Here is a 25,634-nt window from a genome sequence, read left to right as displayed (position 1 = left end):
CACTTCAACTATGCTTAAGTACTTTATTAAGGGAAATTCCCACTATTTTTTAGTACTCTAAAATCAAAATGATGCTTTTAAGGGATTTTTGAAGTTTGAACAATGCTAATTTTAAGTCTTTTAAATGAAAACAAATTTTCTGAAATTTAATAAATCATGTCACGCCAAGTTTCAAACTCAGATAGTATGGATTTAACTCCATATAAAGCACCCAGAATAGTGAATTTTAGGTGGTTCCAACTTAGTGACATTTATCTTTCCATTATTTAAAATGTTCCCTAAAGATACTCTCTTTCTCCTGAAATAAAATATATCATTTTCTCACACAAACCTCTTGTTTTCTTTTATCAAGAAAGCAGATATTAATATAGTGATTCTTAGCATTATGCTACATTAAATTTTTCCTAAGTAATCTATAATTTTTAACTGATGTTTTTACTACATTGATGTGGGCAAAGTATAACCCCCATTTTATAGGACATGCTTGCCCTAAGACACAGATTTGTAAAGTTTACACAAAACTCTATATTACAGAGGTAACTTTTTCAGCATTTTAGGATGGGAATATACAAATAGTCTAAATGAGAAAATTAGAAAAATTTTATTGACATGAACAAAGTGAAACTCTTATAAAGTGGCATATGTATACCATGGATGTAGGCAAAAAGCCACAAAATTTCTTCCAAAATGCAATTATTTATTTTTTAAAACCATAATATTTCACAAGTAACTGAAAATATGGGTAATCTTTCTGTCTTTATATTGTGCCCAATACCAGTGGCATATATCACTGGTGTGTAGCTGAAATTAGCCGATTGTTTTCACTGAATTGATTAGTCATTTCAACTGTGTATGGATACAGACATAAGAGCCTTGACCTGGTTAAAGACTTCAGAGCGAGCTCGGCTGGAGACCGTACCATGAAGATCTATAGCCCCATAATTAACTGTATTAACTCGAACCCTCCAGTATACTGACACTTGCCCTAATTACCTAGGTAAGGACATAAGAGCCGCTATCTTGACTGAAAGTGCAAAGTTTTAATTTGAAGCACAAGTTATACCAAAGAGTCAGAGGAATGTTTTAGTGGGAAATGTAACGTCAAGGACTCCACAGACAACTGAAGACCATCCCTGAATATATTAATGATCAGAGCCATGCTTCTTGCATTAGTGTATCTGTCCAATGACCTCTTTTTGTTACGTACCACCATGTAGTATTGTGCTTGTTAATATTCCCTAAACAGCTTAGGCAAATTATCACTGATATATGTTTGGGGTAAATAAATATTTTCATTTTCTCCTCACAATGTGGCTGTGGGAGCCAAAAAAGAATTTTGCTGCTGAGTTGATATAAAATGTCATTTGGAGAGAGCAAAAATCAGACTATTAGTAAGATATGAAGAGTTTGTTCCATGGGAATTTTGTTCTCAAAGATGTAGTTTCCAAAGATAATACATCCCAGAATTGTAGAATTTTAAAATGGAAAGGGACATTAACAGTTTTCTCATCCAGTGACTTCATTTGTCAGAATAAACTGAAGCACTGAAGGTTAAACGGATTATTGAAGGTCACATAATTTGTTGCCAAGACAAGCTTCTAGAACTTTGTTTTTTCTTGGCTAGAATTTTAAAAGAAAAGTTTTCCATTTCAATTGTGACATATACTGCCTCCATTTTCTTTTTAAAGCATGGAAATTGAACACAATGTTATGAATAAAAACTCTTAAATTAATCCTTCTCCTTGTTTATTTTTAAGTAGAAAGAAAAATCGAATGTAGAACTATCACAATGGACTACTCAAAGGAATAGATACCACAGATTCAACACCCTAGTCTATTCTGGCCTGCCAAATTAATGGTTTCTTCAACATCTAACAGAAATATGTTGAAATTTTTTGTTTAAGAAAAGGAACATTTGACAATATAAAAACCCATTTATTTGAGTGTAAGAGAGAGATTTTTCCCAAATAACAAGTAAGATAAATAAAGACATCTTGTTTCAGTAATTTATAATTCAGCTAGGCAAAAAGAATGAGGACTGTGTAACTGTTTCTCTCTTTAAATGAGAAGCTGGAGCACAAGAGATATGGAGTGGGGAAGATATGAAAAATCTAAAAACTCAAATGACAAGTTCCTTCCAGAGAGTGAGACACGGGAAACCACACAACTCCAGATTGTGCAATCTTTAAAGACAGTGATAAAGTGATTGCTTCATAGATGAAGAGACAACAGACTTTTGAACTTACAAGGGAACCCCTGTGAGGGAGAAAGGAAAGAATGTATTCTAGCATAATATGCAGGTGCATTTAGACCTAAGGAATGGCTATCAAAATGAATTTTTAAGCAGTTCTCCACAGTAACTTTAACAAGCCTACACTGGAGCTCTCTGTGTTCTCGACAACCCTCTACTTCCAACTTAAACGCATGCAGCATCTGCCAGCCATGCTGCTTTCCTGATGTCCCAGCTGAGTGGCTCTGCCTCTGAGTTCAAAAAACCCCTTGCTTGACAGGGGTTAACCATATCCGGAAGGCTCTGGGAGAGGTCTGCTGGGCAGCAGGACTGCTGCTGTTGATAAGAGGCCTCTTGTTGGACTGGAGTCCAGGAGCTGTAGGAAACCCAGAAACAAGAAGTCTCAGATGGGAACAGCAGCAAAAGTATCAGCTCCCGATACTGCCCAAGAACTAAGGCAAGAGTTAGGAATCCCTCCCTCCTCTCTGCCAAGCCCACAGTTGGAGAAGAATTGACATCTCCCCCAAAAGCCCATTCCCAAGTAAATTTCATTTGCTATCTCATCCTCAAGTCAGAATGAGTCATTAGTTAATTAATTAATGCAATTATCCTGGCATAATTATAAACCACTCTGCTGCCATATAAAGAGGGGTTTTACCTTTAATTACCAGGAGAAAATGGACAACTTGGAGTTTGAGCACCTAACTTGAAGAAAAAACTAGGAACTAATAGTCCCTCCCGTCATGCACACCACTCCCAACCCATTCGGCCTAAAAATCCTTCACATTGTGGGTTTTATTTTTCGCTTAAAAAATTGTTTCTTTAAATTAGGTTTCAAAGCAAGAAGTTGGCATTTCCTAATCTTTTCAGAGTGGTCTGGGAAATGCTACATCAATGCATCTGAGGGAAAAATTAGGAAAGCAAGATCTCTTTTAATTTTGGATTTGAATCAATACCCGAAATGACCAGAAGCAAAAATCCACCGGTGCGTCAGCAGGCAGGATGCTCGGCCAGTCAGCTTCATCCTTCCGCCCTGAGCTGTTCTCCTGCAGGCTCCATGCCGTAGCTGCAGGCCCCTAGAGCAGATAGATAATGTAGGACAGAATGACCAGGCCTATAATGGCAAAGAACATCAGGATGAAAATATCCAGCATTGTGGAGCCCTTGGCCACGGAGGCCTCTGGATTCCAGGAAAATGTGAGTGGTGAGCACGGAGGTTGCAGTCAATGGAGAGAAATGGCTCCCTCTTCCCTCCACTGCTCAGCCCTCCTCTTCCCCTCCCCCTCCCACGGCCTGAGACTCAGGGATGCTGCAGCTCCATCAGCAGCTTTACTTCCCTCCTCCCACTCCCTCCACAGCTAGCCAATCACAAAACCCTGGAGCCTGTTACCAAGGAACTGCTCGATTTAGACCAGGCAGAAGTGAAGAGGCTCAATTTCTCCCCAGGAACCCAATCCTACCCCTTTGTATCTAAATGGAGTCTGCATGTTATGGAAGTAGGAGGAGATCTGATCTGTATCCAGATGCCCTGGGAATGAATCCTCCTGAGCGCCTTTCCTCCTCCTTTTCCCTCTCACACATCCCTGGCAAATGAACTCAGAAACTGATGGTTGGGGGTTGGGTGGGTCATTGGTATGTGGTAAAGTCACATTGTGGAGGGACAGGGATGAAAGTCTCAAGTGAGTCTCAGATGCGTCTCTGGGGATGGAGCTAACACTTATGGGATTCCTATACTGTGTCACACATGGCACACATGGTGTCATTTCAACTTCTCCACAAGTCTTTTATAGATGAGGCTCAGAGATGGTCATGAACTTACCTAACGCTTCCTTGGAAAGAGCAGAGACCAAGAGTCAAAACTAGGCTTGCCCACCCCGGAGTCCACATTCTTCTCTTGCCCCAGACTGGCCCACCATGTTAGTCTGAAATGCGCCCCCCACCCAGCCCCACCTGCACTTCTCAGTTTGTGATGCATTTTGCTCAGATTGCTCCATTTACAGTGGGAACACCACAGGTCTCTCCTCCAATGATTCCTTATCTCTTTGTGGTCGTCTCCCACATCCTTGTCCTCTTTTGTATCCTCTTCGGAGCTCAGCGCAGTGTTATACCCAGAGAGGGCACTAAAAGAACTCTCGGTTACGCCCATCCCTGTGCGGTAAGTAGAAATGCAAACTTAAGTGGCTTCTTCTGAGGGGAAAGGAGAATTGACATTTTATAGTTTAAGCTGGGTGGCGGGTACTCACTTACGTCTTCTGTTGTTTTTATGCCTTTTTCTAAGTCTTATTTCCTATTACATTTAAAAAACAGCAACTCCCTGCAACACCTCTGAGACCTGGTATCCTTGGCTCCAGCCTGACTAGTTCCTTGGAAGGATGGGGGCTGCTTTCTCATGCTAAGCCTCAGGAACTTAGGCCACTTCTAGAAGGGGGTCTAGAAACTCTTGGCATTGGCTGGTGCCGGGAGGCAGGGCACAGAGCTTGCTTGTGAGCAGGGAGTGGGGACTTGCTGGTTCCCTCCCAAGCAGACCGCCCCTGAAATCACTCTGGAGGTAAATGAAGCCTCCTGGGGAGAGGGGGCTGCAGCTCCGCAGACAAAGGAGACAGGCCTCCAGGAGGCAAGATTTGGCTCATCCCCTTCAATTGGATAAATATTAGGCAGCCTGTGCCTTCAGCCTTCGGTGGGGGAGCAGGTGTCAGTACTGTTTAATTATCCCACCCAGCGCTGCCTCAGACACTCCTTAGCCTGCTCCAGCCCCACTGAGGCAGCCGTGTCATTCCCTGACTACAAAGGCTCAGTTTGGGGAAAGCCCTCTTCTCCACTCTGCTGCCATCCTGAAGCCAGAATTAAGACCATACTGAACCCCAAGCAGGAAATGCCCCTCCCTCCAAAGCCACGGCACCTGAGGCTGATTGCTGATCCCAAGTTGGGGCCAAAAAGGTCTGGATTCCCTCTCTACCATTGTCCTCTTCCCAACCCCACAGAAAAGGGGAGGCTGCCTGGCCTTCTGGTCAGAGGTCAGACCCAGGGCACCTGCAGCAAAGAACAGAGCATGGGAGATACCAGTGGGAGGGGGGCAAAGGGCATGGGTGCACTGTTGCTGTGGCAAGGTCATGGGGGGCTGGGAGCATCACACCGGGCTGCTCAGACCCTGCCACTGGCTGTGCAACTTCCACAAAACCACTGCCTTTCTGGGCTTCAATGAACCCCATCTGTGTGATGGACAACACACAGATGCTACTCCTCTCCCAAGGCTGTTAATAAGGTCAAAGGGGAAAAAATGTGTTGAAGATCACATTCATAAGGCATTGTTGAGTGCTGCTTTGGGTTGCCAGACCACCTTGTAGATGGCGTCATCCACGTCTTACCCCACTGTCGACTATCCCAGGCCCTGTCATTTTATTCCTCAAACATGCGCCAAGCTCCACCTACGGGGCAGGCAGAGCACAAACTGTCCTCCCAGCTGAGCTTTCATTAATTCAACAAATATTGGTTGAGCAGCTCTGTGCCTGGCCCTGGGCAGGCAGTGGGGTTGGAAAAATGAATTAGCTCCATTACCTGCCCCATGAGTGCACTGGCTACTGAGGGGGACAGGTACCCAGCAAAGTAGGACAATGAGAGGAGAATATGGGGGCTCAAGGAAGCTTCTGAGCGTGTCACCAAGCTGGGCAGAGGGATGTAGCCAGGAGCAAGTTGGTGAGTTCTCCAGAAGGAAGTAGGTGCCAAGGCCCCCATCAGAGAGCAGGTACACCACCGTTTCCTTTCTCCCAGAATGATGGCTTCCAGAGTGGTCCTTCTCCCGCTGAAGGGCGGAGGGGCTCCCAGGAGGGTGATGGGCCAATGCCCCCAAGCAGACAGGCCACACACACACACACACACACACACACACACACAGCAGTGCCTCAGAGCCAGAGAGATAATCAAGTCTGCAGGTAAAAATTATACTTTTATTTGAGTCACCAGGAGAAAGATTCACTTGTGGTCCAAGTCAAATGTTCAAAATCATAACAGGCCAGAAAGATTTGATCCCAAGCAAAGCCCACGAGGGAGGGGACCAAAACAGACCAAGAAAAGACAACCACCCCATAGAAAAACATGAACGGACGGCTTCACACACACGGATGAAATGTTCGGACAGAGGCAAATTTCACATGGTCATTTCTGTTTAAATACAGGTTTGTGGGGTGGTATTTTTTTCCAGCTATTAAAAAAAAAAAAAAAGGCCCAAAAGTGCATATGTGAGGGGAAAAAGGCAGAAATTAAGCAATAAGTAGTTTTCCCTGGAGGGACATGAGGAAGAAAACCAGAAGCAATATTGAGAGAATTCACTTTTCTCCCCATTGGGCTCCTTGTACTTTATTATTGGTCCACTAAAGTTATATTCACATTCTAGCTTTGATGCATCTTCTTTCCTGGGATTAGACTGGCTAAAAACCCTCTGTGAACTGTAAGAAAAGACTGAGACTTGGCCCAGTCCTTGAGATTCTGTGCTCTTCTAGGGATGGATGGTTCTGGAAAGGAATAAGGACTCCTAGCAGCTCCTGGGTCCCTCAGCACCAGTGTGACAGTCCCTCCTCTCTCTGGGGGTGTGTAAGAAAAGTTCCCCTATTTTTAGGGTGGGAGGAGCAGAGGGCTGGCAGCAAGATTCCAGTGGCTGTTTTGCCTTGTTTTGGAAGGAAAATTAAGCTGAGTGAAAACAGGCTGCTGCTTGCTCCTCCAGGCCCCGCCTCTGGCCCTCTCACCACCCTCCCAACCGCAGGTTCTCCAACAGGATGTGTCTCTGACCTTTGGTCCCAGAATCCACATTGTGCTTTGAGGTCAAGAGGAAACAGAATGGACCAGTCTCTGCCCTAAGGCTCCCCAAATTGTTCCCTCTTTGCCTCCCTCATCCCCCTAATTGCTCAATATAAGACACTCCACCTGCCCTCACCTCGGCTGCAGCCAAGGAGGAAAAAGGATTGGTCAGGCAGGGGTTTCAACCCTCTGATTTGGGGTAAATATTCCCAAGTCAACTCACAAGCAGTGAGGACTTGATTATTTAATATGCCCATGGGCCCCTCCCTCTCCTGCAGGACACAAGGATGCAAAGATGTCAACTGTGGGGCCCGAGTGGACCCATGGTGAAGATGGGAGGGGGACACCCAGGAGGGTGACAAGCAAGCCCAGAGATGACTAAAGCCAGGCAAGGTCATCATACCCACCAACGAGCGAGAAGAGGGACTAGGAGATAGCACCATCTTTCCCTCTTTCATCCCGGCTCTGTGCTTCCAGTTTTGTAGCCCTGGGACCCTCTCTCTCTGCTTCAGCGAGGCTTTAGGTAAATGAGGGGGAGGCCTGGGGGCAGAGAACACAGTGTAAGGGACACAGGGTCCTCTGGTCCCCTACTCTGCAGCCCAGGACACAGAGATGGGGGAAGAGTATGCCTGGAGCCACAAACTTTTGCCCTCATCCCCTCCCCAGCAAGCTAAAGGCCCCAACATCAGCCCCCAAATACGCAATCACCTCTCACTTCTGCCCTGCCCATTGGAAAGGGGGATGGTGGGCTTCCCCATCTGGGGCCACAAGCAAAAGGTGGGATTTTTCACTCCCAAGAAAACATAAGGAATTCTCTCCCCCAGGGCCACCCCTCTCATTGTGGGTTTGAGGAAAACAGAGAAGGCAGTTCCGTGCACCCTCACATGGGCTGCACCCCACCCGCTTCTCTCGTGCTTACACTCACTCCAGCCTGTCACAGACACCTGCAGACATGCACTCCTCCCCCACTCCCATGAGGTCCTGGAGATACAGAGGGGCCTGTGGCTTCGCACAGTCCAGTCCACCTGGTGTCGGGCCGGAGTTGGGGGGTTGGGGGGCCATGGAAGGCCAGAGACATCTTCCCAGGAGGAGGGGGGAGGTGAGGCGGGTAACCAGATCTCAGGGGCTGGGCTGTGCAGGCTGGGAGGCCCAAGCCTTCCTCTTTTTTTAAGTATATGTGCTGCGAAACAAGCACCAAGCGTTCCTCATTCTACCTTTCAGAACCATGACTTCCAGCCGAGGAGGCAAGCCAGGGACCCTGGAGACTGGGGTGGGAGTGAGGGAAAAGGGCTGCAGAGAGAACACCTCGTTTTCCTCGTCCCCACAGCTGTCCCTGAAGAAAGGCGAGAACCGGACGCAAGCCGTGCTTCCTGGGGAGCTCCTGGCCCACACCAGGCCCGCGTGGGCGGGAGAGCAAAATCACAGTGTGACAAGGAACTGTGAGGGGAGGGGGTGAATGAATCCCCAAGCAGGAACTTTACCCTCTCCTGTTGCCCTTGAGAGGGGGAGAGGGTGGTGAGGGGAACCTTGGAGGGCCAGCAGCCCTGCACAATGGCAGCACCCTCTCCACACCCCCATCCCCGTTCCAGGAGCAAGGGCGGTGGGGTCCACTTCTGGGAATATGTGGAGCCCCTCCCCTGGGAGTCCTGGGGCCCTGGAATGTCTGGGTGGGTGGACAGGAGGGACTGAGGGGGCAGAAAAGAGAGAAGGCAGAGGACTTAGAGCCGACTGGTCTCCCACCCAGACCAGCTCCATGGGCCTCGCCCCCTCCCCTCCCAAGAGCGGCCCACACCTGATCCATCCAGAGAGAAAATCACAAAGTTGGTCAATGGGAAAACCTGCCGGAGGAAGGAGCCATGAAAGTGGCAGAACAAGGCTTCAGTTGGCAAAAGAAGCTGGAAGAGGGGGAGAATAGACAAGCTGTCGCAGATTTTAAAAAACAGAGACACTGAAGGGTGGACAGGTCACGCCCAGGACAGATGCAATGCGGTGGAATGCACTGAAGATGGATGGGGCAGGGCGGTGCCCAGTGGGCTCAGATGGCCTCCACGTAGTTGGCGGGCAGCATCCCCGTGTCGCCGGTGCGCTCCACGGTCCCGTACATCCAGCCGTCATCGATCTGCTGCACATTGACGATGGTGTCCCCATCCTGGAAGGAGACCTCATCCTCGTCGGCGGCACTGTAGTCGTACACAGCACGGTACCGCTTCTGCAGGGGTGGGGGCACGGTCAGTCAGGGGGGACCCCAGGCAGAGTCCGGGTGAGCAATGGACCAGGACTGGGAGACGACCAAAGGCTGGACCCTGCCATAAATTTTCTCACCCCTGTGCCTCACTTTCTGAGAGCATCCCCTCTTTAACAATGTATCTACTAAGGGCCACACACAAGACAGGGACTGAGGTTACAATAGCCCTGTTCCGTGAGGTCTGATGGCCACCATGGCAGGTAGAGTTTAAAAATCTGACATGCCTGTATTAAGCATCAGTCATTTTTTTTTTTTTTTTTTTTTTTGAAGCTGTTGATGATCTGGTTCCCAAGTTCAGGACAAAGACCAATTCCTGGGAGAAAAACCTCCAGGTGACACAAGAGGTTAACTATCAGGCTCCACCTTCTTACCTCGGCCAAGGTCTCATGCTTCAGCTCCGGCTCTGGGAAATGTCCAGTAAAAGCACTTGAAATCCAACTGTGATCTTGGAGGTGGGCAAGATTCTAACATCCTCTGACCCTGACTGCCCTTGACATCGACTTGTCTTTGGGGGGCAGCTCAGCCTCTGTGGCCCCCCAGGCCAGGCCCTGGGATCTATGTGGGTCCATCAGAAACCTCCAGGATCTGCCCCCACAGCCCCACCCCACCGCCAGGACCCCTGTTCAAACCTTCTGTTTCCAGCCTCTGGCCTGCCTCCTCCAACTGTTCATCCATTGTGATCTTAGGGGGAAGTTTCCAAAAAGCAAACCTGATGATGTTACTCCCTGGCTTTAAATCCTTCAGAGGCCCCCTATCCTCTTTAGCACAGAATTTCAAGCTCTCTTTTTTTTTCAAGCAGCAGAAACCAGCTGCATCAGCCCCAAAGGCTATGGGATTAAGAAATAACACCCCTCTCTGAGTGACTGAAGGGATCTCTCACTTTTATCACCAACTCCTCTTGGGCCAAGTCACCAACATCTATGCCTGCATCTTGCAACAGCCGCTTAACTCATCTCACTGCTTTCACCCTCAACCCTCTCCTGCCACTTCTCAGCACAGAAGCCATCTTTTAAAAGCACAAGTCAAACCCCTTACTCAGCACAGCTTACCAGTCCCAAAGGCCTTCCTGTGGCCTATAAATCCCTGCATGATAGGATCTTAATCCCTACCCTCTTGCCCTCTAGTCACTTGAGCCTGCCTGCTGATCCTTGAACTTTCCTAGACTATTATTGCCTCAGGACCTTTGCACTTGCTGTTCTTGCATCACTTACTCTTTTCCTGAAAACTCTGCTGCTCTCTTCTCTCCTCACTCTGCTGTCATTTTCTACACAGCCTGTGCCACTCTCTGACCTTTGGTTATATATCTACTTATTTATTGCTTGTGTTTGTCTCTCTGACTGGAATGTAAGCTCCAAGAGGGCAGGAAGGTAGACTTTTATTCAGAGCCAAATCCTTCATGTTCAGGAGAGGCTTAGTGAGAATCTGAAAGACTGGCTGGTCTATCTGGAACCTTATCCTTCAGGTGACCTCTTGGGCCCACCTGAGACCCCAGATAGCACTGACAGTCCCTCGTTTGTGTGTCCAGAGCTTGAGGCTCTGGCAGGCCACTTATGTGAGGCTATTTTATTTCTCTGAGTCTTGTCCATCCTACATGAGCTACTCTGAAATCCAAGGTACCCAGCAGAGGAGCTGAGCTTGGCTCCACCTGTCAGCAGAGTAAAGCAGCAGGACTTACAGACCGAACTTCAACCCCACCTCCTAGTTTGCTAGTTTGTTTCATCACCAAAGTTGATGAGTGCCTGCTCTGTGCCTGGCTCAAGAGTAGGTGAACCAAAGGGACGCTGCCCTATCCACAGAGAGTGTCAAGTCTGGGGGCGAGGTGGGGGGGACAACACACACAGACAGAGATGACAAATCCAGAGAACTGTTTTCAGTTGGAAAACATGTTCTGAAGGAAACCAGTGGGGTGGAGTGACAGAAATGCCAGAGGAGACCCACTTGACATGGGGTGGTTTGGGAGGCCCCTCAGAGGCAGGAGGAAGCTGGGATCTGAAGGACACGGAGGGTCATCCTCACGGAGAGTGGGGTTGCAGGGCCCAGTCTGGAAGGCCCCAAGCAGAAAAGTGCTTCGCATGCTCCCCATTCACTGAAGTAAGGAAACTTGGGCCGGGGGTGGGGAGATGTGACTCGCCCAAGGTATAGTTTCAGGCGGACCACAGGGCCCCAGTTCCAGCCCAGGGCTCTGCCCACTCACCACACTTCCCCTCTGCTCAAGAGGCTGAGACTTGGAAGGAGGGTATAGCTCAGTGGTAGAGCACATGCTTAGGATGCCCGAGGTTCTGGGTTCAGTTCCCCTGGACCTCCATTAAAAAACAAAATTTTTTTTTTTTAAAAGAGGCTGAGACCCCTGTCACCTGCACATGGAAACCAAGCTGGAGTCAAAGGTCAGAGGAAGCCAGGCCTCCTGTGTGGGTTTTCTAAAGAGAGTCCAAGAACTATGTCCTAGAGAAGGCCCACCCACCCCTGGCCTCCTCAGGCCGCCCGCCTGCCTCCCTGTCCCACCTCCACCAGGGCTGCTCACCCCGCCCCCGCCCGGGGCGCTGCGCTGTACGGAGACCGGGGCTGCAGGCTCCTTGTAGCCGCCGTAGGACTGGGCTGCCTGCTGCTGCTGGGGCTGCTGGTAAACTGGAAGACGGCAGGAGATGGACTCAGAAACTGTCTTGCCAAACCCAGCCCTTCCCAGAGCCCCTCCCTTCCTCCACGAAGCCCAATTCATGTATTTCCACCCCGCCACAAGCTTGTTCAGTTCCCACTTCCCCAAGGCTCCTGTCTCGGTGTGCACACCGGCTGGTGTTGGGAATTTGGCAGCAGAGGCTGAGTGCCCCATCGCACCGGGAGCCCAGCTTAGGCCCTAACCCTGGTGCTCACACCCTCGGTGGGGATGGGACCCTCACACTCACCTGGGGTGCTGGTCGGGATGTGGTGAGGCTGCTGCTGCTCCTGGGGTCGCCGGTAGCTGCTGTCCTGGGGATCTCGGCGCTCGGGCTCCATGCCCTCACCCCCGCTGGGACCCATGCGGCTCTTCTCAAACTCCTCATGGTATTTTATCTGTAGGAGCAGAAAGCGCTGAGTGAAGGACCCAGAGCAAACCAACCAAAGCTCTCCTTCCGTTGCCACTCAAGATTCTGGGATGGGAGAGACTCCTGGAGGTCTCCATGCAGAGACAGCTGGGTTCTCATCGGGGGTCCACCAGTCATGTGCCCTTGGACGAGCACTTAACTTTTGCTAAGCCTCAGTTTCCACTTCTGTAAAATGAGACATCAGTGTCTCCCTCAGGGGTTGCTAGAGGATGCAATGGGATGATGGGTGTAAAAGGGCCATGTAAACTAAAGCACCAGACAAATGTAAGCAATCATTTTTATGTGCTTGTGGTTGGGGCTGGGGCTGCCCTGCTTCCCCCCTAATCCACAGCAGCACTAGCAGCTGATAAATTTCCCGCTGATAAAATAGCAGCAGTCAATTTCCTGTTTACTGAGCACCTACTACGTGCCAGGCACCATGCTAGGTGTCCTGCATCTCGGGCTCATTTTACCTTGGCAGTATGTACAAAGGGGTCCAGTACAGTCACCATTTAACAGACTAGAAGGAAACTAAGGCACTGACAAGCAGAGTGAGTTACTCAAGATCAAGGAGATTCTAGAGTCTGTGTTGAGGACCCCAGCCTATGGGGATAAGAAATGCCCTGAGGGTAAGTCCTTATCCGCAAGATGGGTTCCTTCTCTTCTCAGGTATCAAAAATGAGCAAAAAGAGGTCTGGAGAAATCACATGTCCCACTGAGCACCTAGCAAGGGCTAGCTGAACTGAACACACCAGGACCCTGGAGATCCTCCAGAGCTATGTTCTTAAAATCTGGTTTCCAGACTAGATTCTAACAGGCCTGAGCTGCTTGTTAGAATGCAGGTTCCAGGGCCATCCAGAGACTCCACAAAATCAGAACTGGGGTTTAGGAATATGCACTTTTAAAAGCTAGCCAGCTGAGTCTGAAGCAGGCTCGAGTTTGAGAACCCTTTAGAGTAGAGGCTGGCAAATTCTGATGCATGGGCCCACAGCCCGTTTGCTCACGACCCATGAGCTAAGAATGGTTTCCACATTTTTTAATGTTTGGGGTGGGCAGAATTAAGAGGAATAAGACTGGTGACACATGAAATTCCTATGAAATTCAGATTTTGGTATCCAGAATAAAAGTTTACTGGTGCAGTCACACCATTCATTTACCTGTTTATTATCTCTGGCTGCTTTCATTCCATCACTGCAGAGCTGTGATGCAGAGTAGCTGCGACAGGGGCCCTGGGACCCCCAAAACCTAAAATATTTACTATCTGGCTCTTTACAGAAAAAGCTCGCTGACCCCTGCTTGCCCAAATACACTGACTGCATATTCCTGTGGGTAAAATCTGTTTTAGCACAATCCTCCCAAATTGCATCTATTTTATTAAGTACACACAAATGTCACTTTACAAATACGAAATGTCTACTGTAAAACTCACACACAAGAATATGAATAAAACAAAGTATGAGATGAAGAAGAACCAGAGCCAGGAGTTCTAGGGCTTTCTCTCTGCACTCTCAGTGGCACGTGGCCCACACCCCACCTTGGGGGTCTATTTAGCTTTTGGAGAGGAAACTGGTAAGGAGGAAGCAACCAAGGAGAGGCCTACGGACCACGGTTTGAATGTTCCAGGAGCACTGGGCTGGACGGAGGCTGGGGGAGGAATTGGGGCAGAGAATGACAATAGTTCCCCCTCACCCCTCAGAGGAGCCTCGGAAAGCAGGACACCAAGAGAAAACTGGTCCTGTCCCGAGCAGACCCGGGCCTGAATTCTCGCCAGGCCTCGGACCACGTGACTGGAAGTGGGTTCTCACTTCCTGTTCACCAGGATCCTGCCCTGTGCTTCTCCCAGTGGAAAATGGGGTCAGGGAGAGGGGACAGGGAAAGGAGCCAGGGCAAAGCCTGCCCTGTTTCCAGGAGCAGAGGAAGGAGTGACCCTGTGCCCAGAAACCCCAATCAAGCTGCCCCAGGCCAGGCAGCCCCCACTGGCCATCCCCTCCCACTTTTTCTGCTGTCTCCTCACCCCTCCTTCGCATCCGCTTTTCAAGGAGGGCAAGAGCTAACACCTGGCCAGGGAGGGCTTATACAGGAGTTGTTGGGCTAAAGGTCTGCAAGTGTGGTCAACTGGGAACACCTGCAACGCTCTCTTCTCTGCTGTGGTTGGATGGTTTCCCACTGCAGCCTGGGTTGGAGGAACAGGCAGGGCCACAGCAAAGCCCAGGATGGGCCCCATCTGGAGGCAGAGTGTCTCACTTAGGGCCCCCTCCCCTCCCGCCCAAGCAGGGACTCACACCCACACGGTGAAATAAACTGAAGGGGAGGAGGCAGCCCCGGTCAGACTGCAACCCATCAGGTCCCCGAACTCCCACACAGAAGAGCACCCAGGGGTGAAGTTCAAAGACACAGGGCCAGCGTCCTGATCTCAGACTCCTAAGACAAGGGCAAAAAGTGAGTCTCCCCCAGCCCCACTCTCTGTGAGCCCCATCCACTGGCGAGGGGTGGGGTTGGGGACAAGGAGAGGCCTCTAGGCTCCCAAGGCAACTGGCCTTCCGACTTTTGTCCAGGGGTGGGAAAAGGTCAGCTTCCCATGTTTACTTTCTGTTAATGAAAAGAGGCCTGACCCCAGGAGCTGCTGACCAGGGGAGGGCAAGCACACACATGGAGGCGGATGAGGCCTGCGCCAGGCCCTGAGGGAGCCAGGAGGTGGGCTGAGGGGCAGAGGGCTCTGATGCCGGGGCTCAGCTATACTGGCTGATAGCCCACTCCTCTGGGTGTGGCTCTGTCTGCACCGGTGAAGGGGTGACTCTGAGGAAGAAGACATGTCTGGGTTCCAGCTCCTTCCTGTGCCAAGGAGCCAAGTCTCCATCCTTCATCATGGGTGGTGGCATCCCTCCCAAACCTCGTCCCAGAAGCCACGAACCCTTCACTTGCTCATGTAAACCTGGAAGAGTCCCTTCCCCTCTGGGCCTCCGTTTCCTCATCTGCTCCCAGGTGGCCCTGAGGCTCCCAGCCACCTCTAGGAACCCAGTAAACTCCAGCGCTAAAAGCAAATACGGACATGTGTGTGTTTCAAAGACACAGTGGCTGATGGAATCCATCTTGCTCCTTGAAAAGCCACTATATGTGGGTAAAATTAGGGCCAGCTGACCCAGGAGGACAATGCAGTGGCAGCCTGAATGGAAAAGAACCTTCCTCACCACTGATTCAGGTACCACCTGTTACTATTAATAGTAAGAACCTTGACATTCGCTCAGCTCTTCACACTGAGCTCATATAGGTCATCTATACTAGCCCTCAGCCCTGACAATAACCACTCGAAAAAGTAAGTTGGATAGGTACACTTTAATTCCCGTTTTACCAAAGTTAAATGAGGCTCTGAAGTTAAATGACCTTCATTATTCAGTAAGGGCTGAGGCTGGTGACACAAGGACAAAGCCATGGCTGGACAGGCCCTTTCCTGGGGCAGAGTGACCACATGCCCAAATCTGCCCTGAGTCCTAGCTCATGTCTTCTGTTCTGGAAAAATATGAATAGCACCTCCTTTCCCTCTCAAAAGCGATGACAATCCTAAGGTCACCCTAACTTTGAGACAGGCACAACAGGCACTGAACTCAGGAGAGGCAGCACAGAGGGGATCATGGACTAAGATGAGTGAGGCTGCAGCTCCCGTCTGCCTGCGCCCACCTGATAAAATTTCAGTCCTCTCCACTTCCTCTCTCTCCTCTGCTCAGCAAATGAGGAAATGGTGTTATTACTTGGCTCATCGACCTAATGGCTTGAGAAGAAAATAGGCACCTTAAAAGGCGTTAGTATATCCAGAAGGGAAAGAAACATTTTCTAGAGGCCAAGGCCCTGGCTGATCTCTCTTCTAAGCCCAGCAAAGTTCTAATCGTCTAAGTGCCCTGAAAAGGGGTCATCATAAGCTCAGAAAGGTCCACAGAGCCCCAGCCAAAAAACTGTCTTGGGCCCCATAGAAGGACGCCACACTCTGCCCAAGGTCCAAGGGCATGTGGGTGGAGGGGCCCAGGCCCAAGAACCCTCCCTACTCATCCAGGGCCCTGTCAGCCAAGACTCCAGGATGATAGGTTGAGGGTCCATTTCAAAACTAAAGAAAACACATTTTCTCTGATGTTCTGTTTTCTGAACTCCTGCTCTCCCAATTGTGGTGGAAAACAAAGGTATGACTCCACACTTGTTCCCCTGTGATTCCACATCACAGCCAAAAATGGAACATCAGGCTTTGAACGGAATAATCAACTCACCAGCCAGGGTCTGTTTTTTACAACAATGTTTCCATTTGTTGAGGGCTGCTGTTGTGCCCTGACTTGCACTACTCACTTCCTTTTCTCAGCCAGCCCAAGAACAGGTTATCATTATCATCCCCATTTTACAGATGGGGACACCAAGGCTCAGGAGAGTAGGTAAGGGGTGGGAACGTGAGTCCCAACATCAGATCCTGGGTTCTCAACCACCATGTAATGCTGTGCTCCCTATTAGAGAATAATACTATTTTGTTTTTAAAACAGATACAAATCTATAATCAGAGAAATGCCAGTTAAAACCATGGGATACCACTGCACAGAATCAAAATGGCTAAAATAAACAGGTCTAAGGATGTAGAGCAATGGGAACTCTCATCACTGCTGGCGAGAGGGTAAATCAGTACAGCTGCTTGAAAAGTAGTTCAGCATCATCTGGTGAGGTTGAAGAAACACACACTCTAAGATCCAGCAATTCCACTCCACATTAACACTAGGAGATATGTATGAAGCTGTCCACAGCCATGGAAGCAATCGAGATGCCCGTCAACACCAGAATCAATAAAATATGGTATAAGCATTACATGGAATGCTATATGACAACAAAAAAGAATAAACTACAGCTGCATGCAAACATGTAGATAAATCTTTAAACCCAATGTTATATGTAAAAATAAATTTAAAAAAATTTTCTTCTGTAGAGCACAGAGAACTATAGTCAACATCTTGTAATAACCTTTAATGAAAAAGAATATGGAAATGAATATATGTATATATATGCATGGCTGGGACATTATGCTGTACACCAGAAATTGACACATTGTAACTGACTATACTTCAATTAAAAAAAAAAGTTTCCCAAAGGAGTCACGATACAAAAGAATAGATACTGTATGTTCAAAATCAGGAAAAACTATAGTGTTCAGAAATGCATAGTTACATATTATTAAAATTATAAAGAAAGAAATAGCACACACTTTCAAATATTAAACTACAGAGTTGTCTAACACGCCCAACTCCGTGCCATCTGACTCTGGGGGTGGAATTTTCTCTGACTTTACTATTTACTACTAAGGAGTTCCAGACTAAAGGACTGACGCTAACTTAAGAAATATAAGCTGCTAATTATTTCTGACTGAAAGAAATGCAAAGGATTTCTGCCTGTAGCAAGGGTATCTTGAAAGTTTATGGTTTTATGGTCCTGTAGGACATTAACTAGTTCTGAGGCTAAGGGCAGCACACTAAGCAGTTCTGTAGCTAATTGTATCTAGTTCTTTCCTTCACAGACTAAGCATCACCTCTGCCTATCACATTCTCCAGCTGGTTCCTCATAATTAAGTTAATTATAGGATAGATGCTCATGACATTGAGTTATGTTTTTTTTTTAACACTTTGAAAACTACTTTGCCAGGGGTGCAGTCATGCTGTTTCTTGATTTGCATGGTGAATACACACACAGGTGTTTACTGTAGGCTACTGGCAGAAAATGGAAAAGTTAAAAGACTTAAAACTGTATACAAAAAAAAAAAAAAAATCAATATATAAGTAGATACGTAGGTAAATGAAAGCTTCCCTAGTTGAAGGCAGTGGCTCCCATAAAGGGACCTTAGCAATTAGAGGCTTCCATCCATTACCGCCAACAGACCTCAATCCAAAGGTCAGGATAAATGTAGGCTCACAGCACGTGGCCCTGGCCTCTCACCCCTTCAGATGCCTTTCACAAAGACACAATTACTCACCACAGATGTCTAACTTACTAGCACCTTGCCCCCAAATTTTCCACACATTCTCAATGGCAGATAGCAGCCCAACTTTTCAGCCAAACTATTCAGTTCTTAGCTACAAAGTAGCAAGCAGACAAGTCTGCCTTTAAATGAATAATAATTGACAACACGTCATACCCTATTCTTGACATTTTCCTCACAATCTCACAATCGCCTTTTAAGGTAGGAACCAGGGTCCTCGTTTTTACAGATGAGGAAACAGAGGCTCAGGGGGCCCTGCCCAGTCATTCTATGACAGAAGCTGGGACTCCCACTCTCACTTTCTCTTCCCACCTCACCATCTCACCTCTCAGCTGGACTGACGACAGACGGCACACATCCAAAACCTTTAAGTACCACCTGGGGAGACCAGACATTTGTTTTGAAAATGCTGTGGCTGGTAAATGCTCCAGCACATTCTCCAGGGAGGCATCTTCATAGCTCTTTTGGGGGGGGGGGGAGCGTGGTAGTTAGGTTGTTTGTTTAACGGACCTACTGGAGACTGGACCCAGGACCTCGTGCATGCTAAGCACCCAGTCCACCACTGAGCTATACCCTCTCTGCCAAATTTGCATAGCTCTTTGCAAAATGACTTGACCTCTGGAAACAGCTAAAAGTCATTTGGTGCTAATCTGCAAAGTGAAAATGGAAAAGTTAAATACAGGAACACTATTTTGGATACAAAACAAAAGGCGTGGCTCTTAACGCCATCTTCCCCAGAACTCTTCTGGAGGAGGGACCAGTTAACAGTGGCTCCAAGCGGGGTTTAAAGTTCCCTGGGGGATCTGGGATGCAGCTAGGCCTGGCATCCTTGAGGAAGCCTTTTTAGACTTTGGGTGATGGTTCTCAAACTTCAGGTAACTCAGGGTATGTATTTAAAATGGTGGTTCCTGAGGGGGAAAAAAAATTCTTTTGTATTTCTTTAATTTTGTAATTTTTAAATTAATTTTTAAATTTTATTTCTTCAATTTTTAAAATGAGATGATAGGGGTTCACTAACTTACTGCGGTCATCATTTCATGACGTATGTAAGGCAAAGCATTGTGCTGGACACCTTCAACTTACAAGTGCCATGTCAATTATATCTCAGTGAAACAGAGAGAAAAGCAACAGAAACAACTTTAGAAATAAAGTGCTGCTTCCTGGGCACCACTCTCAGAGATGCTGATTCAGGCAACCTAAGGAGGAGGCCTGTGAACCTACATTTTCTTTTTTTTTTTAATTTTTATTTATTATATGTATTTTTAATGGAGGTACTGGGGGTTGAACCTGGGATCTTGCGCATGCTAAGCACGCGCTCTACCACTGAGCTATGCCCACCCCACCCCACGGTTTCAATCAACCTTTTTGAGTGATTCTAATACAGCTGTTTGGAGGCCCACAGTTGACAGGCTCTAACTGCATTCACTAAAACCAAGAGTCTTCCAGCTCTGCGGTCACAACTCACAGGTCCCAGCTAACGCTGCAAAAGCAGAAGCAGGTCAGGCTCAAGTCACCTCCCCCACCTCAGAGCAGAGGACAATCAGCTAATTGCAGCCCTGTGGTTACTGATAAGATCGTTATCGCCTCAGGTGTGGATATCTTGGCCAGAGTGAGTTCTGCTACCAAGGCTCCTGAGACATTAACACCTCCAATAACTAGCTGAGGGGAGCGGGGCAGGGAGACATGCAGGTACAACAGGCCGGGCGTGGAGTATTCTGGAAGCCTTCCAGAAAGGGAGGTAGGGATGACTGGGCTTGCTGTCTCTCCTCTTCTAAAATCGACAGGCTGGAAATAATGAGTGAATGTGCTGGGGGGTTGAGTTGGAGGCAGGGAGCGCGTGTCCACGACAGATAGTCTTTCTGAAGCCACAGAAGCTGAAAACTCAAGATTCCAGCTTTGTGAGCCATCCAAGCCTCCCTGCCCTGTTACCCAAGGCTTTCCCTTCTTCCCACTTTCTGTGTGGAGGGCTGAGACCCACACCTCCTGCTTTAGCCTTTGGAGGTCTCAGGGATGCTCTCTGGTATGAGGCCAGGCCCTGGTTTATAAAGAAGCAACTGAGACAGGATTACAGCCCTCGTAGGCATCCTAGCCCTAGGGAAGCACTCCGTTTCCTCAAGCCATGAATTTTAAGCTGCAGGTCAACAACTTAGTTGCAAAACCCATTCAGTTAAGTCTGCAACCAGCATCTTCAACAAACTAAAATAGAACAGACAATATCCGCATGCCCTTTAAGTAGTAAGCCCCCTTTCCGGAAAGTTTTGATTCTGTTTCTCTCTAAAGAAATCAGCATGCCTATTCGGTGGGTCACAGAATGTATTTCAGACTGTAGGTTGCTGTCAAAGTTTCAAAGCCAGAGTCTTGGGCGTGGCTGGGGTCCTGGCTTCTGACAGCCTCCCTAAGCAAGGCCCAGCCAACTTCTAGAATGAGTGCCGCACGCCGAGGAGGTCCGGTGGAGGGCTGGGGAGGGATGTGGAGCCCAGGGGGTAGTTGCTGGCTGGACCACCTATAACCGAGGCCCCTGCAGCCTCTATCCCCAGTTCCTCGGCCTAGAGTGCCACTGGGCAACTTGCCAGCCCCTTCCTGTTCTAGACAGCTTGCCCAGGCCTTCCTTTGTAGGACCTTGTGCAGCATGGGTCTGTGGCCCATGCTCTATGCTTGTGGCTCACAATAGTGCACCACCCCTACATTGCCCAAACACCCCTCGGCAGCCTTCCCACAAGCCCAGAGCCATACAAACTGCAGGTCTTTGGTTCCACCAAACAGGAAACTGAGGCCTGTTTCCCAGCCACAGGTGCCATGCGGCCCTGCTGCCCACTTAACCACACACAGCCCTACCACAGCCAGACACAGCTGTCCGCTCCAGGCCCAGGAGGGCCAGGCCAGGGGGTGCAGAGCCAGCGGGGCAAAACTGGCTGGGGTTTTTACACAGGAAGGAAGAGCAAGCTGAGGAGGGGGAGGAGGCGGAAATGACTGCTATGTCAGCACCCAGAGGCAGACAAGGGGGAGGCCGGCCCCTCCCCACCTCTGCCACCCAGCTCTGACCTTTGAGCTCAGACAAAACAGCCAGTCTAGACCCCAACACCCACCATAGCCAGGAATAAAAATTAAAAAGCTCCAGAGAGAGTTGGGGGAGTCAGGGATGATTTAGCACATAGGCCCCTCACTGCACATCCCCCCAAAGTACAGTCCTTTCAAGGCAGAAATACTATGTGGGCAGAGGGTATCAAAAGGGGAATCTGGGGGCGCACAGAGAAAAGGTAACTGGGAATCCCAAACCCTTCCCTTCCTTCTGCTGCAGGAGCCACCATAGCCAGGCCCGCCCAGGACAGCAGGGGCAGCAGAGAACTGGCCTCATTCGTGTCTGCCAGACGGGCAGGGAGAGGGCGAGAAGGGAGGGCAGGGGTCAGGGTGGTACCACGGGAAGCAGGGCGCTTACATTACTGATCTGGTCCTGGGTCTTCTTGATTCTCTGGAGTTCGGGTGTGTCTGCCACCACGCTGAAGCCTTTGCCCTTGTTCTTCTCAAACTCTTCCTTGTAGCGCACCTGGAGGACCGAGGGGTGGAGAGGGATTGGAGTCAAGGCAGAAGGAGCACAGAGGGCCCCAGGCTGCAGCCACCTGAGGCAGCAGCCAGCCAAGAGAACAATCCTGACCAGAAATCCTCTTGCAGTGACATCCACCTCACCCCCCAACTCATAGCAGAAGCCTTGGCTAGAAAGTGTTAGACTAATGATAATAATTCATTAATGTGTATTCAATGTATCCTGAGTGCCAAGTCCTTTACATGAACTATCTCACTTAAGTCTTAACTATTAGCTCCATTTTACAGACAAGGAAACTGAGCCACAGAGAGGCAAAGACCCAGGCCCAAGGTCACACAGCTACATGTCCAGAGGCAGCAGGATGAAACCCTCATCTGCCTGACTCCTGACCCTTTACCACTGGCCCGTCCTGCCTGAAGGCTAGAGGAAGAAGGTTCTATGCAGAGTTCCAAAGACTGCCCCAGCCCTCACCCTTGCCAGGATGTGGCCCTACCCGCCGAGAGTCCGGGGGAGTTTCTGAGTGACTAGCTGAGTGAGGGCTGTGTCAAGGGACAAAGTTGGTGCCCAGAAAGGAGGGCGGTAAGACAGCCACTCTGAAGACTCAATCAATGAGCCTTTGACAGGCCCCAGCAGCTTCCCGGAGCCTGCCAGGCTGGCTTCTGAGGTCAGCACCACAGGAGGGGATGAAATTAGTGGGGGACAGACAGCACTTCAGAATGCATTTCCAAGCTCTGGGATAGACCCCTACCACTCTACTGCTGCCCCACCCCCCACCTCGCCCCGCTTCTTCTGAGAATTCCATGGAAACCTGAGTACTAGAGGGACTCAAGTCAGACAGCAGAAAGGACTTCCTGAGCAGTAAAGGAACTAAAATATGAAAACTATCTTGTCCTCCCCTGGGGGTTCTGTAGAACAGTATGGAGGCTGGAAATGCCCATGGGACAGAGAACTGTTCTTGGCTTTCAGAGTTTTCACTGTCTACCTCGGTAGCCAGCTGTTTCAAGCCCTGACAGCTGCCTGGATTCCCTCCACGGGGGCTACACTGTCCTGGAGGAAGGTCAGCCCAGGACATGAGGCCCAGGACCTTGGGAATTTCCAGGCAGCTCCCAGGCGTAGAATCATCTGGCCACAGGGCTGAGCTGCACTGTGACCCAATAGGCAATGCATACCTGTGGGTTCCCCTGCACATCCCCCAGGGGCCCTTTTTTGTCAGCTGGACCCCCAGCTCACCTATCCATGGGGTTCTTGTTCCTAAAAAGTTCTGGAACCTCCTTTTTTCTTATCCAGACTAAAAACAACGATTTGGATGTGCTAGTTCCTATCAGACAGAAAGTTAACACAGAGGGTACAGGTACCGACCCACCCCCAGGGCCCAGAACTGCCCAGCATCAGCTTTTCCAGGAAGGCCTGGGCCAGCAGAGCAACTCTTAGTGTTGGGGGTGAGGGGGTGGGGAGAACCCTCTGGGAAGGGGGCATCAGGGAAGGGAAGGCACTTAGAGTTAAAAAAAATGTAGCTCCAGATGCAGAAGCCCGAGGCCTTGGTTTCCTCACCTGTAAAAGGGTTGTCATGGGAATCAGTTAAAATATGGGGAGGGGGCTTCCTATCACCAAACACGGGCAAAGAGCCAGCTGGAGTTGATATGAACCCAGGGTCAGTCTCCCACCGGCTAAGTGACCTTGGACAACTGACGTAACCTCTCAGACCTCAGTTTCCACATCTAAAAAGTGCGGATCATGATACACCCATTCTTATCAACGGTACAGATTACAGACAGTGGCTCTAAGCAGCAAACACATGGCACGGCTCAATGCATACTGATAAGGGTAAGTGTGGAAATGCTTCGTCAACATTAAAGTGCTGAACAAACGCCAGTCCCTCACTCCTTCCTCCACTTCCTGGCCTCTCGAGGGTCAGGCCCCTAGTACAGGGGAATAATTGCCATGGCGACACTACAATGACATCAGCTGGTTCCCAGGCTTAGGAACTGCCTCTCCCTCCCTGCTTGGGAAGGATAATTCATTTCACTCCTGGCACAGGCGGCCCAGAGAGGGTGGGGCTGGGAGGAGTGGGGGCCAAGAAAGGATGGAGGCCTGGGCTCAGCACTACTTTGCTGTGTGTTCCTGGGCAAGTCAGTCCCCCTCTCTGGGTCCCCTGACAGGGGCTGGCCAGCTGATCTCTAAAATCCCTCCCAGCTCTGGAGTTTGTGACCATTTTTAAGCACCTGCAGGTCCTGACTAAGGAGAATCAAGGTGAAGATTCTCCGAGAGGCTGTTTGGAGCTGGAGTGGGTTGCAGAGTTAAAAGGTGGGGAACCAGGAGTGTGAGGAGGTTTCTGCCTGGAGCCCATTAGGGCTACATCACCAGGACCAACGGGGTTCTCTGAGGAGGGACATTACCTGCCCAAGGTTACTCAACCTGTTTTGTAGGTAGGGTTGGCATTTAGCACTACTGCTTGATGACTGTTGCCTGGGAGCTGCCAGAGCCTCCCATTCTGGAAACTCCCCAGGCAGGGCCAGGATGATGCCTGAGGCTCCACAGGCCTGAACAACCACCGCCCACAAAACTCTACCTTTTCTACACAGATTTATTAATTATTCTCCCAGGATCTATCTTGTTCATCACTCACGCCAGCAAACAGTAGGTACAAGTAAGTGTTTGTTGGGTGAATGATGAATAAACTGAATGTAGACACAGAATCTGCAAACAGGCTGTATAATTTGGAAAATAACTGCCTTGCTGACCCAACATAATAGGAAACATCATGACTTTAAAAAAAAATTATTGAAAAAAAATGATACCAACAATTTCCACTTCTTATGTGCCTACTATGTACTGGACCCACGTACTCTGTTACCCACCCCCTTCTAACAAAAAAGAAATCAGTTTTAAAATTAGGCACACACAAGTGGGAGGAGAGCTAATGAAAAAGATCAGTTCTGGAAGCAATCATCAAAAGGTCTAGTATTTCTCAGCTTTATTACACCCGAGTTCCATTTCTTCTTGTTTCTGGGAGAAGAGTAACAGTGAACATTTATCGAGTGTTGACTGTATGTCAGGAACTGTTCTAAATGCCTAATATATACTAACATCCTCACAAAAACCTTTGGACAGGGGTTCTCCGCACTTTATAAATGAAGGCACTAAGGCTCAGAGAGGTTAAATAACTTGCCCAAGGTCACATAGCTAGTGATGGCAGATCCAGGATTTGACCTTCAGCTGGCCCAGGTAAGAGTGACAAGGTATGCTGCCTGCCTTGTTGGTCACAAGATTCAAGATAAGAGTGGGAACCCTGCCGAAAGCAGGGCAGGGTATGGGGCTCTGCTACACTCTCCTGTCTCCTGTGGCATTTCAAATGCACGGCACCATGGAGGCATGATGATGAGGGAAAAATGAGAGACCTTTTCCTCGCACTTCTGCCAGGGCCGCACACACCCCCAGGTCAGTCCTACCCAAGCTGCTGCCTCTACTCAGCCCCAGGGCTGGGGGTGGGAGAGCTGCCCCACAGGGGAGGGGTGGGGTCAGGGGTGGCTCAGCCCCAGCCACCGGCACCCTGCCTCAGGCAGGCCTGGGCAGGACCACCCAGAGGGTCATTTCTGGTCAGCTTTGTGGTTACCGCCCCCACAGGGAAGGCTCCAGGTGTCTCAGACACCCAAAGTACCACTTTGGGAACCAATCTAGAGACAGGAAAACAAACAAAGTTGAAATAGCACAGGCAACTTCCCAGAGACTGAGAAGAGACACACCAGTTCAGGCCCAGGAAAGAGCCTGGAAAG

At 49.2% G+C, this 25,634-nt stretch overlaps 1 protein-coding gene and 1 long non-coding RNA gene across 2 annotated transcripts in view; both read right to left on the bottom strand.

Annotated features, from left to right (window-relative positions):
• Nucleotides 1-460: 460 nt before the first annotated feature.
• Nucleotides 461-4,539, bottom strand: LOC116656851. The gene is made up of 3 exons (XR_004311853.1): nt 4,181-4,539; nt 3,187-3,306; nt 461-2,606 (listed from the first exon to the last, which is right to left on the bottom strand). It is a non-coding gene; the product is annotated as an uncharacterized LOC116656851 (long non-coding RNA).
• A 1,615-nt stretch (nt 4,540-6,154) lies between these two features.
• Nucleotides 6,155-25,634, bottom strand: part of LASP1 (LIM and SH3 protein 1) — a 39,198-nt gene continuing 19,718 nt past the window's right edge. The window contains exons 4-7 of the mRNA XM_032457901.1: nt 21,757-21,864; nt 12,167-12,314; nt 11,788-11,891; nt 6,155-9,230 (exon numbers count right to left, since the gene is read on the bottom strand). Coding sequence (XP_032313792.1) covers nt 9,057-9,230; nt 11,788-11,891; nt 12,167-12,314; nt 21,757-21,864 — 534 coding nt within the window. The 3' untranslated portion in view covers nt 6,155-9,056. The remainder of the gene's footprint in view (nt 9,231-11,787; nt 11,892-12,166; nt 12,315-21,756; nt 21,865-25,634) is intronic.

Source organism: Camelus ferus, chromosome 16 (genome assembly GCF_009834535.1).
Source record: "Camelus ferus isolate YT-003-E chromosome 16, BCGSAC_Cfer_1.0, whole genome shotgun sequence".
Lineage (NCBI taxonomy): Eukaryota > Metazoa > Chordata > Mammalia > Artiodactyla > Camelidae > Camelus > Camelus ferus.
This window is presented reverse-complemented; position numbering and strand designations above follow the sequence as displayed.